The sequence below is a fragment of the Pecten maximus genome, chromosome 15 (genome assembly GCF_902652985.1).
Source record: "Pecten maximus chromosome 15, xPecMax1.1, whole genome shotgun sequence".
Lineage (NCBI taxonomy): Eukaryota > Metazoa > Mollusca > Bivalvia > Pectinida > Pectinidae > Pecten > Pecten maximus.
The window spans coordinates 3,419,596-3,437,785 of record NC_047029.1 but is presented as its reverse complement, the minus strand read 5'-3'; the positions used below and the strand labels follow the sequence as shown (position 1 = coordinate 3,437,785).

At 36.9% G+C, this 18,190-nt stretch overlaps 1 protein-coding gene across 1 annotated transcript; it reads right to left on the bottom strand.

Moving 5' to 3' along the window:
• Window positions 1-134: 134 nt before the first annotated feature.
• LOC117343761 (probable ubiquitin carboxyl-terminal hydrolase MINDY-4) lies at window positions 135-17,887 on the bottom strand. Its single transcript, XM_033906248.1, has 17 exons — window positions 17,743-17,887; window positions 16,677-16,796; window positions 15,815-16,049; window positions 14,976-15,166; window positions 13,902-14,245; window positions 13,599-13,770; window positions 13,048-13,164; window positions 12,738-12,826; window positions 12,525-12,623; window positions 11,934-12,000; window positions 9,792-9,857; window positions 9,445-9,515; window positions 9,126-9,189; window positions 6,582-6,746; window positions 6,259-6,439; window positions 5,461-5,530; window positions 135-4,795 (listed from the first exon to the last, which is right to left on the bottom strand). The coding sequence occupies exons 1-17, from the start codon at window positions 17,803-17,805 to the stop codon at window positions 4,747-4,749; spliced, it is 2,163 nt and encodes a 720-aa protein (XP_033762139.1). The 5' UTR covers window positions 17,806-17,887; the 3' UTR covers window positions 135-4,746.
• Window positions 17,888-18,190: the final 303 nt, after the last annotated feature.

The following is an 18,190-nucleotide window of genomic DNA, read 5'->3' as shown; positions in this document are numbered from 1 at the left end:
TAACCAATAACCATAACCATACCTACACATATTAAGTTTTTCTGATAGCAAACTTGTAGAGCTTTGAAGCCTCGCTATTACACAAAGACAGAAAGTGATGCCAAAACTCAATTGACAATAAATAAAAACACTTGTTGATATTTTAATTGTTTATTCATACTATTACAGTGCAAAAAAGTGCTGATATGTCAGTTCCACAAGGAAAGTCAACAATTTTTCCTTTCAATTTTATTATCTATGAGATAGTTTTGTAAACTCTTCACATACAATAAAATGACTTTAAATGAACATTTTGTAAAATATATAGCACAGATTTGTCAATAAAATATAGAATATAGCGCTATTTCTCAGTCAATTTGTCAATATACATGTAGAGAGAGAATGTCTCTTTAATTTGTGAACATTAAGACATATAATATGGAGAATTTTCTTGTATATTTTGCCTTTCTAATGTAATAATGTCTTAGTATTTCTACTAATTAATATCAAATGTCAGTATAATGCAGACAAAGTCTAGTGAATGTCAATGTCTAGTTAATTTACCAAAACAATAGGCAAAGCTTAGATAAAATTCAGTGTAATATATAGACAATATGTCCATGCAGTTAATCTACGAAATAATTAAGTGTACCGTTATTTCATTTGTGCATTAGATATACACTGTACATCTCAAAATGAACTTACATTTTTTCCACCCTAATGACATACATGTATTACAATTTTATTTGTGTTTTATCCGAGATGTTGGGAGTCCAGACGACAAGACAGCACATACCCCCCTGGAAAATATACATCCTGTGTTACAATATGACTACTAGTATACTATATAACTTTTAAGATGTACAATTTGTACAATTATTTCACAATGGTATTAATAACTTTGAGTCTCTCTTACTAATACCTGATATTCAGAATTTAACATAAGACACTAACCAGACATGAGAATATTATCCTCCTGAGATTGTATGTTATATATAAGTATAATAATAGGTGGCACATTGGTAAAACACTCAAATGTCTAATTAATTTTCACTTTAGTAGGTGCCAGGAGTTTGATTACCAATCAGATGTGAAAAAATGGGCGGGTCACCTGCCGAACCATGTGGGTTTCCCTGGCTACTCCTGTTTCCTCACAGTAAGACCCTTCGGTTACTTCAATCGGGCCAACTACAGCGATTATAATATCGGTTAGTATAGCTTGTTTCGCAATTGTTGTGAAATAAATAAATTTCACATTTACATTGACTGGGCACTTGAAGATGACTCTACATCATAAAGCTTGTAGAAGTCATCATCACAACCCCAACCTATGAAACCAGCATATGTTCCATATTATTTTATCACATACAAATCTCCACAGATATTACTGTACAGGTTTTGAATAAAGTTTTTCTTTGGGTATAATATTTTATTTGAAGATTTGAAATAATATAACTATCTAAACAATATCACCTTTTCAGCAACATTTTGTGACATAATTTAGCAATATCTAATTAAATATTAATTACATCTTGTACAAAGCAAAGACAAAAGGAAGATATTCTGATTTTGATATAAACACATGCAAAGTCAACAGTACACTACATACATGTACATATATATAGCCTAGCTGTACGAAAAGGGGATAAGTCAAGTACATGTTTTGACCAAGTGTAGCTTCACAGTCAAGTCAGTCACATATTTCAAACAACATCATTTTTATTTCACATTCAAATAGTAACTTATTTGATCACAAACACATATATCCAAGATAACTTTAATTACATCTTAAACTTCACACTTTTCGTGACATAATACATTCAATACATGCACATTTCTACTACACAACATTTGGTGACATCACACATCATTCACATAATTGATGATAACTATACAACAACAACTTCTAAAAATTCATCAACAAGAACACAAACGAGTTCTAACACACACACCACAAAGAGTCTGTAATAACTACATCAGCTCTGTCTGAGGAGAATGATATATTCTACTCTGAGTGAGATTGGACGGCACTCTGGTTTGAAGAGCATTATAATAGTGTGTTTACATATTTGGCACCCATACTTTTTTGCATACATCACATGACCTTCAAGGTCAACTGAAAAAACAGGGAGTCAAAATACAGCATGTAAATACATTGGCAACACTTCGGCCCTACAAAACATGTAGCATATATAGATGTAGCATATAGAGCAAACATTAATTGGCAACACTTAGATCTTATAAGCAATAATTAATAAATTTTAAATAAAATAAATACAGCTCTCTAATTTAAAAGTTAATGTAAAAGATGGAAATCATTATATTTTCATTATAATTCTTTCAGATTCTCACATCACAAATTACATTACTTATTACTATTTACATGGATGAACACATCGATCAGTATCAGTGAAAAAGCATACAATAATAATATTTCACCTGGACAATCTACATGGACTACTAGAGGACCCATTACCATAGTAAACTTTGATCTCCTATCCCTGGGGTTAACTTTTATATATGTCCAGCCAACTTTTGAAATAAACATTTCTAAATATCATGTTCTTTTGCATGCTCTGGATGCATATCATATTTCATTTACTAGTGTTAGCAAGTTATGGTGAAATCTTATATAATTAGAATATGACTGTACTACATTTCAATAAAGAGTAAGGGAAAATAACAACTGAATCAAATCCAATATCAATAAAGATTATAAAACTCCTAAAACAACAGGGTTAAATTCTATTTGTAACCAATGCACTCTCATTTATTGTAAAAATATTTGACAGTAAATCCAAGTAAAGTTTCCCCCTGAATATCATTATGGACAGGTATAATTAATCAATCCAATATCAAATGATGATAACATTTTACCCCAAGTATCGGTCAACCCTCTGCAGCAAGATGATACTGGTATATTGGCACAAGGGTCAGTATCATTGATCAAATGTACAATGTACTTGATTTCACAGTAAGAAAATCAAACTTTTGATAACCATAGGGACTTGACACATTCCTATGACCCAGAGTGAAATATTAACCACAGCAGCTAAACCACAGATCTGTGTTGGGGTCAGACCCTGGGATAAAAATTTCATTCTGGGTAAAAGGAACGCTTCAAACCCCTGTGTTAACAAGTTATTGCTCATAGAGTCTTATAATTCTTCAGTACTCAACTGAAGCACCAACGATTAATTGCTTTATATCTAGTTCAGCAGGTTGTTGTATTGCTGTATAATAATAAATGTACATTTATTACATTCTATATTTTTAACCTTCTATTGAATAATCACACTTAGTATTGCTTCTCATAATTATATACCGGGTATAGATCTAGATCTTACAAGTTAAATTTTGTACCAATACATACACAAAGACACTATTTTCTGTTGAATTGTATGTACATACTTCATTGTTATAAATCATACACATACATCATGTTATATGACTGGTGTATGGCATTACTTAAGTATTGTTATGTTTTGTATGATTATAATTCTTTTTCATTGACTATTGGTTTTGTATATCACACAGGGTTTTGATCATAGACTTATCCCGGTAGTGTTATTTGCCACACAGGGCCCTGTATTGTTAACTGATATATATGCATGATACACAGGGTCCTATATCATTAACTGTTGGCTTGTATGACACAGGGTCCTGTATGGTTGACTGATGTATATGTATGAAACACAGGGGCCTGTATTGTTGACTAATGTGTATATCTAACACAGGGGCCTTTATTGTTGACTGATGTATATATATAACACAGGGTCCTGTATTGTTTTACTAATATATATAACACAGGGTCCTGTATTGTTGACTAATATATATAACACAGGGGCCTGTATTGTTGACTTGGTTTGGTATGATACACAGGGTCTTCTACAATTTTTGTACCACCGACTGTTAGTTTTATTTGACACAGGATCCAGAATCACTGACTTGGTTTTAAATAACAGAGGGTCCTGTATTGTTTGTTTTGTATGACACACAGGGTTCTGCATTTTTAACTTGGTTTGGTATGATACACAGGGTCCTATTAATTGACCTGGTTTTGTATGACATTCAGATTCCAGTATCACTGACTTTGTTTTGTATGACAAACAGGTTCCAGTATTACTGACTTGGTTTCCAGTATTAAACTCAGCAGGGTACATGTATTCCATAATTGAATATGATACAAGGAGTCCTGTTAAGTCTGTTTGGTTACACATGGTTGATTTTGAATGACACCGGGTTCTGCATCGTTGAGGGTCGATTTTGTATAACACACAGGGTTCTTTATTGTGGAGGTTTGATTATATTTTGAATGACACACAGGATTCTGTATCACAGACTTGGTTTTGTATGACACAGGACCCTGTATTGCTTGTTTTGTAACACAGGGTTTTGTATTGTTTGTTATGTATCACAGGGTTCTGTATTGCTAATTTCTGCTTCATTTTACAAACAGCATTTCATATCCATGGCTTTATAGTTAATATTAAAGCTATTTGTTCTGATGATCCTAGACCCTGATGAGTCACCGGTGTTCTATATAACTGTAAGCTTTATCCTCCATATTATAAAAAACCTGTTACAGTATCCTTGTCAGCAGCCATTTGTAAATGCCATCACTGTACAGGTACTTCTATCCTGGTTTATCTTAACATCATACATTGGTACTCTGATCATGACTGTGTTTAACAATTCCACTGTAAGATCAACAAATATGAGAAATATTCTTTGGTATTCCAGTTGTATATGATGAGTTTTCCCTTGTCATAACAATGGTTCTGTTCCATTCCAGTCAACAACACAACCTTTCCACCTGTAAATATTATAATTATCATACATAAACCACAGAATCAGTAAAACTATTGACGTCACCCTGGTAGACTACTTGCCCCTCCCTTCCAACCCATGATTACCTAGGGACAATTTGTCTGCATCTCTACATCAGACTAGTGAAACAGAGGACCTGGGTTGATCCCAAGCCTCTAGTGAAGCTATCAAGAAATTACAAGTAGCCTGCTACATGTACAGTTATCTTAGTATAAGTAGCCACTTGGAGATTTATGAAATTCTGACAAAAAATAATTAGTCTTGATCTCACAAGCATCTCAATGTTACTCAAGAAAAACTTTGGTGGAGGTTTATACTGCAGAAACATACTGGGTTTTTGTTACTAAAGCAATATATGTGCCTAGCCAGCCCCTGCTAAAATAGTAACAGTGATCTTAACCTTGACCCAAAAACCCTGAAAGTTGAACTTCCCGATATAGTATACTATAGTCTTTTTTGTTATGAGAAGTTTGATCAAAATCCCTCAAGGAATGAAACCACTAGAGAACCAACAAACTTCGGCGTTAAGTACATACGTACAAGACAGATGAAGAGGAAACATAATTGTTCAAAAGTCCTTCTGGTAGAGGATTAATAAGGAGTATGTAGTGATAAGGTATTATAGGTTGTAGCTGGAAGAAGAAAACTTACTTGGTTCTAATGCAGTGTTCCATTGGGGGCACTAAGTCCTCTTCTCCTTTTTCGTATTTCATTGTCGTGTCTGCAACACAGAAATCCAGAAATGCAATAGACCAGGTAACTAAATACACACCTTTCATGTCAAAATAGAGACATATATTTCCCATGAAAAATGTCAGATCAAACAAATCACATCACACAACCACTATTCACTTAAGATACTGAATACATGATATACTCATAATACTAACAAGTTTAATGAACTATTTGCCAATAAGTTAAGTAGTGGTAGAAAAAATAAATTTACAGTAAAAAAACAAAGTTTGGTAATGAGGTCAGTACATTATTGTTAAGTAGCGATGGTTAAACCTGTCCACCAACAGGGATAGATGCCCTGATTTCTATCACTGTACCTACATTGATTAAATTCCATTGTGGAGGTACAAGTACCATCAACTGATGACAGATCATTCCAGCTATGATATCGACCAACAAATACAAGCATATTGGGTAAAGCAATACATGTCCCAGAACGCCCCTCCCACCTTATAAATAGACAGTGAACTGGACCCCAAAACCATGAAACTCGAACATGTCGGAGATATTATGGTCCTTTAATATAAATCATTGTGTACAATTTTCATCAAAATTCCTCAGAGAATGAAGCCACGAGAGTGGTGACAAACTTTGGCGTTACGTTCATATGTCTGTACATACGTACAAGACGGACAGAGAGGAAACCAATAGTCCCCTTGCTTTCACTGGTTGGGAACTAATGACCAGATAATCATAGTACTGATATATACTGACCAATGGTCAGCTTGATAAGTTCCTGCTGTCTGGCCAGGCCGTCGTAGTAGAATAGGTCAAACCTTCGCTCTGCCTTCCAGTTACTGACCAACTCTTTATTCAAAGAGAATAGGACACTGAAATGGCTCTCACTGCAAATCACCCAGATAGGGAAACGTGGTGTCTTCAGGTACGTCCCCACCTGTCAACATATAATCAGATAAAATCTGTACAAGACAACCTTAAGATAGGGAAGCATGGACTATTTAACATGTTTTTCACATGTTTTTCACAGTAATCCTATTTAAAAGTTATGTTTAAGAAAATAATTAAATAAAATGTACCTGGCAGGATCCATAATGCTCAAAGAGAGATAACAGGCCTGTGTCGGAGCGGGTGTTGGGGCCCTTCAGGATGGTGCCAGGGGAGCCGTCACCAGATTCCAGCTCAACAACATCATTGAACACATTAGACACTGCCCTGCCAGTCATTATCAGATTCACCATGTCCTGTACATCAAAAACATCATTACTCTAAAGCAAAACATACATGTATGTATACTTGCTTCATAAAAACAAAACCTACCAAACATATAACTTACTTGTACCTGGGAACATATTACTTACATGTACCTGGGAACACATCACTTACATGTACCTGGGAACACATTACTTACATGTACCTGGGAACATATTACTTACATGTACCTGGGAACACATTACTTACATGTACCTGGGAACACATCACTTACATGTACCTGGGAACATATTACTTACATGTACCTGGGAACATATTACTTACATGTACCTGGGAACACATCACTTACATGTACCTGGGAACATATTACTTACATGTACCTGGGAACATATCACTTACCTGGGAACACATTACTTATATGTACCTGGGAACACATCACTTACATGCACCTGGGAACACATCACTTACATGTACCTGGGAACATATTACTTACATGTACCTGGGAACATATCACTTACCTGGGAACACATTACTTATATGTACCTGGGAACACATCACTTACATGTACCTGGGAACACATTACTTATATGTACCTGGGAACACATTACTTACATGTACCTGGGAACATATCACTTACATGTACGGTACCTGGGAACACATTACTTACATGTACCTGGGAACACATCACTTACATGTACCTGGGAACACATTACTTACATGTACCTGGGAACACATTACTTACATGTACCTGGGAACACATCACTTACATGTACCTGGGAACATATTACTTAAATGTACCTGGGAACACATTACTTACATGTACCTGGGAACACATTACTTACATGTACCTGGGAACATATTACTAACCTGGGTACACATTACTTACATGTACCTGGGAACACATTACTTACATGTACCTGGGAACACATTACTTACATGTACCTGGGAACATATTACTTACCTGGGTACACATTACTTACATGTACCTGGGAACACATTACTTACATGTACCTGGGAACACATTACTTACATGTACCTGGGAACACATTACTTACATGTACCTGGGAACACATTACTTACATGTACCTGGGAACACATTACTTACATGTACCTGGGTACACATTACTTACATGTACCTGGGAACATATTACTGTACCTGGGTACACATGACTTACATGTACCTGGGAACACATTACTTACATGTACATGGGAACACATTACTTAAATGTACCTGGGAACACATTACTTACATGTACCTGGGAACACATCACTTACATGTACCTGGGAACACATTACTTACATGTACCTGGGAACATATTACTTACATGTACCTGGGAACACATTACTTACATGTACCTGGGAACACATCACTTACATGTACCTGGGAACATATTACTTACATGTACCTGGGAACATATTACTTACATGTACCTGGGAACACATCACTTACATGTACCTGGGAACATATTACTTACATGTACCTGGGAACATATCACTTACCTGGGAACACATTACTTATATGTACCTGGGAACACATCACTTACATGCACCTGGGAACACATCACTTACATGTACCTGGGAACATATTACTTACATGTACCTGGGAACATATCACTTACCTGGGAACACATTACTTATATGTACCTGGGAACACATCACTTACATGTACCTGGGAACACATTACTTATATGTACCTGGGAACACATTACTTACATGTACCTGGGAACACATCACTTACATGTACCTGGGAACATATCACTTACATGTACGGTACCTGGGAACACATTACTTACATGTACCTGGGAACACATCACTTACATGTACCTGGGAACACATTACTTACATGTACCTGGGAACACATTACTTACATGTACCTGGGAACACATCACTTACATGTACCTGGGAACATATCACTTACATGTACCTGGGAACATATTACTTAAATGTACCTGGGAACACATTACTTACATGTACCTGGGAACACATTACTTACATGTACCTGGGAACACATTACTTACATGTACCTGGGAACATATTACTTACCTGGGTACACATTACTTACATGTACCTGGGAACACATTACTTACATGTACCTGGGAACACATTACTTACATGTACCTGGGAACATATTACTTACCTGGGTACACATTACTTACATGTACCTGGGAACACATTACTTACATGTACCTGGGTACACATTACTTACATGTACCTGGGAACATATTACTGTACCTGGGTACACATGACTTACATGTACCTGGGAACACATTACTTACATGTACATGGGAACACATTACTTAAATGTACCTGGGAACACATTACTTACATGTACATGGGAACATATTACTGTACCTGTACCTGGGAACACATTACTTATAATACATGTACATGCCTGGGTGCATATGACTTACCTGGGTACAGTATCCATGGGCTCCCATCAGTTTACCTGATGGTTCATCCATATCACTTCTTACTCTGTAAGAAATATAATCTTTACATAAGTAAACACTAACTTCAAGTTGATGAATTGTTAATTACAAGAAAAAGGATTGGGATTTAAAACCAATAAATTAAACCATATAATTATATAACCTTTATCGATATACACTGAAAGATATATAGAGATTTGAAATTTCCTTTAAATAACTTTCAAGAAGTTCGTTATTTTGTCAGTATTCTCTGATGGTATTTGACATTTTATAGCACCGAACTATATTCGATGATACTTACAAATCCATAAATCTGGACATGATACATGAGTACAGAGCCAGAATCACTCCACTTGTACCATCCAGCTCAAACTGTCAACACAAAACACAGGCAGAGTTATTTCTAGTTTTCAATGCATGATTGTTATATTTATATGCTTGAAATGTTAGACAATTTTTAAACTTTACAAAATTTTGTAATAGATTTGATAAATAAGTATTCCAAATCTCTTTTTCAGACTGTTTTGAATTGTACAGTCGTAGCATTGGTGTGGATTCAAGTGAAAAAGTAACACCTTTAATAGTCCTGCTTCCATTCCTTCGTCACAGTTTGACAAAAATACAACACACATCAATTCTGATACTCGCCTGACTCAAATTCTGGGTGACAAAACTCTTCAGTTCTGCATGAGTTTTAAAGTGGTTGATCATCAACTGTAAGTTAACAATGAAGGAAATGAATTAAAGGCATGTAGCTTTGTCTAATTTGTTGGTTCATTCTAAACTTCTTATGGCTATTGAAATAACTACCTGACCCCAAGACTACACAATAAATCACCTCTATACATGGTTGGATTACCTTCCTACTACTTCTATGTAATTTATTCTGAATCAATAAATTCTATAGGGGGTACCCCTTAACCAAACCCGGAGTCCTGGGGTGGGGTAGATGTTTTACTGGGATAACCCTAACAAACCTGGAGTCCTGGGGTGGGGTAGATGTTTTACTGGGATAACCCTTAACCAAACCTGGAGTCCTGGGGTGGGGTAGATGTTTTACTGGGATAGCCCTTAACAAACCTGGAGTCCTGGGGTGGGGTAGATGTTTTACTGGGATAGCCCTTAACAAACCTGGAGTCCTGGGGTGGGGTAGATGTTTTACTGGGATAGCCCTTAACAAACCTGGAGTCCTGGGGTGGGGTAGATGTTTTACTGGGATAACCCTAACAAACCTGGAGTCCTGGGGTGGGGTAGATGTTTTACTGGGATAGCCCTTAACCAAACCTGGAGTCCTGGGGTGGGGTAGATGTTTTACTGGGATAGCCCTTAAACAAACCTGGAGTCCTGGGGTGGGGTAGATGTTTTACTGGGATAGCCCTTAACAAACCTGGAGTCCTGGGGTGGGGTAGATGTTTTACTGGGAAAGCCCTTAACAAACCTGGAGTCCTGGGGTGGGGTAGATGTTTTACTGGGATAACCCTAACAAACCTGGAGTCCTGGGGTGGGGTAGATGTTTTACTGGGATAGCCCTTAACAAACCTGGAGTCCTGGGGTGGGGTAGATGTTTTACTGGGATAACCCTAACAAACCTGGAGTCCTGGGGTGGGGTAGATGTTTACTGGGATAGCCCTAACAAACCTGGAGTCCTGGGGTGGGGTAGATGTTTTACTGGGATAGCCCTTAACCAAACCTGGAGTCTGGGGTGGGGTAGATGTTTTACTGGGATAGCCCTTAACCAAACCTGGAGTCCTGGGGTGGGGTAGATGTTTTACTGGGATAACCCTTAAACAAACCTGGAGTCCTGGGGTGGGGTAGATGTTTTACTGGGATAGCCCTTAACAAACCTGGAGTCCTGGGGTGGGGTAGATGTTTTACTGGGATAGCCCTTAACCAAACCTGGAGTCCTGGGGTGGGGTAGATGTTTTACTGGGATAGCCCTTAACCAAACCTGGAGTCCTGGGGTGGGGTAGATGTTTTACTGGGATAACCCTTAAACAAACCTGGAGTCCTGGGGTGGGGTAGATGTTTTACTGGGATAACCCTTAACCAAACCTGGAGTCCTGGGGTGGGGTAGATGTTTTACTGGGATAACCCTAACAAACCTGGAGTCCTGGGGTGGGGTAGATGTTTTACTGGGATAACCCTTAACCAAACCTGGAGTCCTGGGGTGAGGTAGATGTTTTACTGGGATAGCCCTAACAAACCTGGAGTCCTGGGGTGGGGTAGATGTTTTACTGGGATAACCCTTAACCAAACCTGGAGTCCTGGGGTGAGGTAGATGTTTTACTGGGATAGCCCTAACAAACCTGGAGTCCTGGGGTGAGGTAGATGTTTTACTGTGATAACCCTAACAAACCTGGAGTCCTGGGGTGGGGTAGATGTTTTACTGGGATAACCCTAACAAACCTGGAGTCCTGGGGTGGGGTAGATGTTTTACTGGGAAAGCCCTTAACCAAACCTGGAGTCCTGGGGTGAGGTAGATGTTTTACTGTGATAACCCTAACAAACCTGGAGTCCTGGGGTGGGGTAGATGTTTTACTGGGATAACCCTAACAAACCTGGAGTCCTGGGGTGGGGTAGATGTTTTACTGGGATATCCCTAACAAAACTGGAGTCCTGGGGTGGGGTAGATGTTTTACTGGAAAAGCCCTAATTGGTGACCCTTGTAAAATGGTGTAAAGTATTTCAGACTTTGGCAGAGTTTGCAGGGTTGATATTGATGTCTTCCCTTGGCAGCGAATTAAGATGCAGTGACTTAATGAAGGAATGAACACAAGAGACTTTATTTACCGTTTCTGTTAAATCGTCTTGTTTAAATTTCCCTTTCCCTGTCTGGAACTGAGGTTTTCCTGAAGGACTGAAAGTTAGATTTAACAACTGAAGTCGAATACTGATCAACAGCAAGACAAAAACATCATGATGGACTGAAAATACAGTTTAAATTCAGACAATCAATCCATGTCACTATCACTTATAATAAGCTTTTCACTGATAGGAAATGATATAAAGTAACAAAAGATCATCTGGTACTGTTAAAAACAAAATGTAGCTTTTTGCTACTGTAACAGCATATAAGAAAATAAACTTGAAACAGGCACTCCGAATGAACATTAAAAAATTATTTTCTACAGCAAAATATTAAATCAACAGTACGGCTTTAGGCATTTAAGTTTTTTCTATACTGCCTTAGGCATTTAAGATTTTTCTGTACATATATAGACCTTCTAGATTTTTCAGTACACATTTAGACAGTACTTAGGGAACTGATGATATTTTTCTTCAAAACTCTGTATCCAACAATATCATATGTGGACATTTAAACCTTATAAACATAATAAAAATTATGTCAATATTTATATGTGTATCGTGTGCGCCACTTACAGGACTACAACTGCTGTCTTATTCTCACCGGCCCTCCAGAAGATTCGTGCCAGAGCTGTCGCCAGGCAGCCACTACGCTCGTCTATACTGGGGTCACTGCTATAAACAATACAAATACATCAACTGTTCATGACTGAAACACAATAAAGATACAAATCCACTACAGTAGTGATAGAATCTACAAAACAGTTGACTTATTCTAAATTTACTTACAATCTACTGAATGGTACCGGAGTGTCACCAAACAGCATCTCCCGTAGGACACAGGCCTGAACAGCTGCCAATACACCACATGGTCCACCCTATAAGTACCATGGCCCGTCACATGTTAGCTTTGTGACAGTAGGATTCATATATTGTACAGAAGTTCATAATAAATTACATACATGTATACTACAGTCATGAATCTTAATGATCTTATAATTAGTTAATGTTATATAATTTGGTTATTGAGAATATCGTAAGATTATATATAATCTCAATCTTATTGCCAGAAACCAAGCATTAGATATCTAAATCTGACCTTTTTCTGTACAATGCCGAATTTGAGACTAGGAAGATCACAGAAAGTAAAGCTCTGGTACCGCCACTCATCATTAAAGTTCTGGTTGGCATGGCCAAATATGATCGTCTTCAGATTCTGTAAATAAGACACAAAGATAAAACAGAAACATGTTTATTGTTTATCTTTGTTAATTATGACATTGACACCAGGTAAGCCACTAATTAGGGCCATTAAGCACATACATGTATATATGATTTAAAAATATCATTGTTTTTGACTTAAACAAATTGTGAATCATATGAGAGTTATTGTTTTTTCTGTAGTAGTTGCACCAGTCTTTTGCAAAATTACTTCCCTGCATATATGCCAATTATTTTGTACAGCTGCATAGAATGAAATGCTTAGCATAAAGCCAAATGATACCCTGTAGTATCCCAAATTTCCTCTGGACCCAACACCATGTCTGGTGTAGGGCTAGCCTGAGTTTCCTCTGGCCCTGACACCATGTCTGGATGTCTTGATATCTTTAAACTGCTGAAAAAGATTACAAAACAGCTGACAAGACTTACAACAGCTGTCTGTAGAGTTATAGGCCGAGCAGCCACAAGGTTTTGAATTGGTCGTCCTACAGGAAGTCTCGGCCCAAGGTCAAGGTTTGAAACTTCATTGTCAAGGTCATCCACATCTCCAATCTCCACATCACCAACTTTGGTTGAGGTAGATTTAAAAGAGGAAGGCCTACTAAAAAAAATAAAATCATTTTGTTGAAAAAATTTTAAGGAAGAGGAAAACTTGTAAAGTCAAACAATTGTTTAATTATGACCTATGGTATACACTGAACTACCTACCTCTGTGGCTGTGATTCTACCTACCTCTGTGGCTGTGAATCCCGTGAGGACGAATTTTTACTGATACTTGATTTATCAACACTATAGTGAGTCTCCTCCTTCTCAAAAGAGTTCTGACGACGGCTCATCTTCCCAGATTTCACAGGAGTATCAACATTTAAGACATTTTGTATAGATTTACGGTGCTCTATCGGCTTAGAGATCAGTGTATCTATACTTTCCAGGTCAGTTTTTGGTGTCACTAACAAAGGTTCCTTGTTATTTGATATCACTGAAGACGATTCCTTGTCAGTGGAAGATGAGGATGGAATACTTCCTTTCCTGGATACACCTGACATAGGACGCGAACGCTGGGTCCTCCGTCTGTCCTGCATGGAGACAAAAGTTAAACCAAAGTTATAAATTTTATCTATTTTACAATTGCGAAATAAGTTACAAAATCAACATGGAATATAATCAATCACTCTAAATGGCATGGACGAAAGGACACACAGGGTCTTAAATTACTTCCTGGAAAAAAACCAATGTGGATGGGTAGTGACCTCTATACATTTTCATGGTCAGTTAGGTGAACTTCAAATATGTTACCCTAGTCCAATTATTCTGACTATCTCCTTTAATATACTGTAGCAGATGAGTAAGAATTCACTGCTATGTTGAAAAATTCTTTATTGAATTTTTTTTTTTTCATTTTTGATTTTTCAGCCATTTTACTGTCTGCTATGTATAGCCACTTGTAGCACACCAGTTGAAATGGAAACTTTAATTTGACTGGATATTTTGTTGAATTTCTCTCCCAGGGCTTACTCCTGCTTACAGCTCTCATCATTTTTGGGAGTAGGACAACCGATTTGCCTGTAGGCAGTATAATACGATAGGTGAGTTGTTCTGCTGGTTGTCTTTGGCAGTACTGTAATGCTTCAGCGAGGTAGCACGAGATAAGTTGGTAGTTCAGGAACACACCGCAGCCAGCTCCCAAAACACACACACAACACAAACATGCATCTTGGAAACAGGAGGACCCGTCTTTAATTGACCATAGCTGTTGATAGGATGTTAAACAATACAAATAAAGTAAAATTTCCAGTGCTTACTTACATCCAGATTACTAGTAACAGGCCCGGACAGACCTCGATGTTTATTAGAAGAGCGAGGACGAGTTTTTTGTGTGGAGGGAGTGACTTCAGAACTACCCTGGGCTAGGACACCAGACTTTCCTTCTCCTAAAACGGTCTCACTCTCCAGGTTGTCATCTATCACAAGGTCACCAGTCTCTGTCTTAGTCGGGGCTGTAACAAAACCGATTATCCATTTTAACATTCTGAAGTCTAGATCTACAGCCAATTTTTTGGTATGTGTAAAAAATTCTGGAGACAAATTTTTGGTCTGTCCAAAAAAAATTCCAGAGAATGCATTATTTAATGCAAGTATAACAGCACTTAATTATTTTGGAAATGTTGTCTATCTTAACATTCTGGAAGCCAAATTTTAGGTCTGTATATAAAAATTCTGGAGGATGCTCTACGAAGAAAATTGTATGGGTTGAAATGCAAACAAGATGATTACATAATCTCCCTCAAACATATTTTTTTCTCTCTCTCTCTCTCTTTGTCTGACAGGCCATGTATTCCCTATTAATAGTTCTTTTAGACTACATTTAAGTATAACAGCACTTCATTATTTTGGAAATGTTAAGATATATAAAATTCAGTGATTACATTACAAAGTCAGCAGTGATTCTCCAACACCTGATAAAATTGTTACAATAATAATCGGTACTGCTACAAGTGGATGTCTTCAGAAGACCATGCCAGACTTAAATACACAGCAGGAAGTAGTTTTTACCTTCAAATAAAATCATTTATAATAGATAATTTCCCAATGTTTACCTGAACTGATTGCTGCGGAGATGACAACATTTTAAGACACCTACGTACCTGCACTACTGGCAGCAGATCCTATTGTCTTTCTCTTCGATGAAGCAGCAGCCATTGCCTCACTGGAAAACTTGAAGTTCAGTTTGTCTGTTCCTGGGGAGTTTTGTGCTTCCGGACTATGGTCCTGATGACCATGAGCCTTAGAGCTAATTGGTCGGTCAAGGTTTCCCTCAGATCTCTCCAGTAAGAATTTAGTTACCACTTCTATCATAGATCGCAGAGGGTCCAACATCTCCTGCACAACAAAACAATTTTATTAGAAATAATTTTGCTGCATGACTCAATCATGTCATGAAATGTAAATTGGCGACAGTAGTCAGTACCTAAAATACTTACACAATATATGCTAGCATGACGAAAAAAATCTACTTGTATGCATTATACATGGTATATATAGATCATGGGTGGAGGTCGAAAATAATTCAAACAGGAACCTTCTTTAATGGTGCAACATCTTTGACTAAGTGTAAATATGATCAATTCATTAGAAAACAAGAATAGGATGTTGTGTATATATTTTGATACAATAGTAAAAGTTACATACTTTATGCTATCACCGCCCTATACAATTTCGAGATTCTGATCTTTCAACTGAAAATTTGAAGGTGAACCCTTAATTAATTGCATACCAAAGACATTCTACCATGTCATGTCTCTATATATACTCTAAATGTAACTTTCGGTCTTGAAAAGTGGTCATTTTAGGGGGCTGTATAAATTGTTTACTATTAATTATATATTTTCTTACTATGGATGTCACTTGTTATGCATTTTTGTGATGGGAAGTTTATATCCTCTCCACAAAGTAGCAAACAAGCACCTTTAAAATTCCTAAATGACATAAACTATAATTATACATTACCTTATTCTTCTTCATTAGTTTTTCAATTCGTAACTCCTTCATCAAAGCCTGGCGGTTACTGATACATGCATCAGACCTTGGCATTTCCTCGTCCATAGACTGAAGGGTTCCTTTCAAACCCTATAGAGATCAAATTTAAGTAACAATATTATTTCAAAGATGAAGAATTAAACGAAGTTAAATTTTAGTTTACACAAATTCAAGTTTCCAGCATCAGATTTGAGGTGTTTTAACAACAGTATACTAAAATGTATTTCCATGTAATATTAAGATACAAATTCAGATTAACATGTGCACTAATTCAAATGTAGGTGTCTTCCTTTATGAGCTGTTTCACAATGCAAATTGCTGTTTCTTCTAGTGGGGTCGAAATGTCATGATGTGAAGTCGATGCTCCAGCTTACATTCCCAAATACTGTGTGGTAGCTATATAGCACTTAATTAGACTATAGTCGAATCGATGCAAAATCTAAATCAGCTGGAGTGGTTTCATTATGACACCAAACTTAAACCCAATCTACCCACCTAATAGTACACCAATTTTACCAAAAACTGGTATCCATTGATTTTGTTTAAATAAAAAAAATCTCAATAAAATAAACAATATAGTGAATAAACGCTAGGCCAAATTGATAGGTGTATGATCATTCTCTGCTCGTAAATGATTAAATATAGAAAATCTAGATCTGCTGATGATCAGAGACATATATACAGATATATATGTCTCTGTGATGATATCGCATTTTTACAACTGCTTTGCACGTTATGTATCTGCTTAATTTATATATAGACCACTATATACTTTGCTACATGTAGCTAAAGTCTCTGGCTATATTTTGGCTCCGATACCACCATTTATAAGATTGAGTTTCTCGTCGTGTCATCCTCTAACTTAATCGGAGTAGACAGACATATGTGCGGCCCATATCATATAGCACGTCACCTTAACGAACCCTACAGTAGGCCTGTGTGTAGACCAAGATCGTAAGAAAATTCGATTCGGACTACGACTAGCCTAGGTTAAGCTTCGGAAAAATAGGTCGGAAATATATATAATTCCGTGTACCTTTCGACTGAGATATTCTCGAACAATCGAGGAAGCTATAGCCTCGACGCGTAAGTTATTCATTGTGAGGCTATATCACTAACAGTCCATTAAATCTAGACCCGGCTGCTGAAAGTCTAATGATCACACTCATCGTCCGCCATATTGAAACATTCCGCTGAGATCTCAGTCTCGCACAAACGCAATCAAATTTTATTTCAAAACATGACATAAAATATAAGTTTATCACGTATTTTAGTAAAAATAAGGTAAGGCACCTGTTTATATCGTTTTCAACGCTATTTTAACAAATAATAACAGAAAGTGATTAACTAAGATTTTACTTTACACAAGCAAGTACATTTTCTTTTATTCGACCGTTATTGACAAAATTGATATTTTACATCAATATGCATAATTTCTACACCCAAAAGCACGTATTTAATATATAAAAATATTGATATATAAG

Excerpts from the sequence above, each read along its gene's own strand:
- LOC117343761 (XM_033906248.1), bottom strand. The coding sequence starts at position 17,805 with ATGAATAACTTACGCGTCGAGGCTATAGCTTCCTCGATTGTTCGAGAA. Across the intron at positions 16,050-16,676 it reads AACTAATGAAGAAGAATAAG|GAGATGTTGGACCCTCTGCG; the intron begins GTAATGTATAAT and ends TTTGTTGTGCAG. Across the intron at positions 6,440-6,581 it reads AGCATTATGGATCCTGCCAG|GTGGGGACGTACCTGAAGAC; the intron begins GTACATTTTATT and ends ATATGTTGACAG.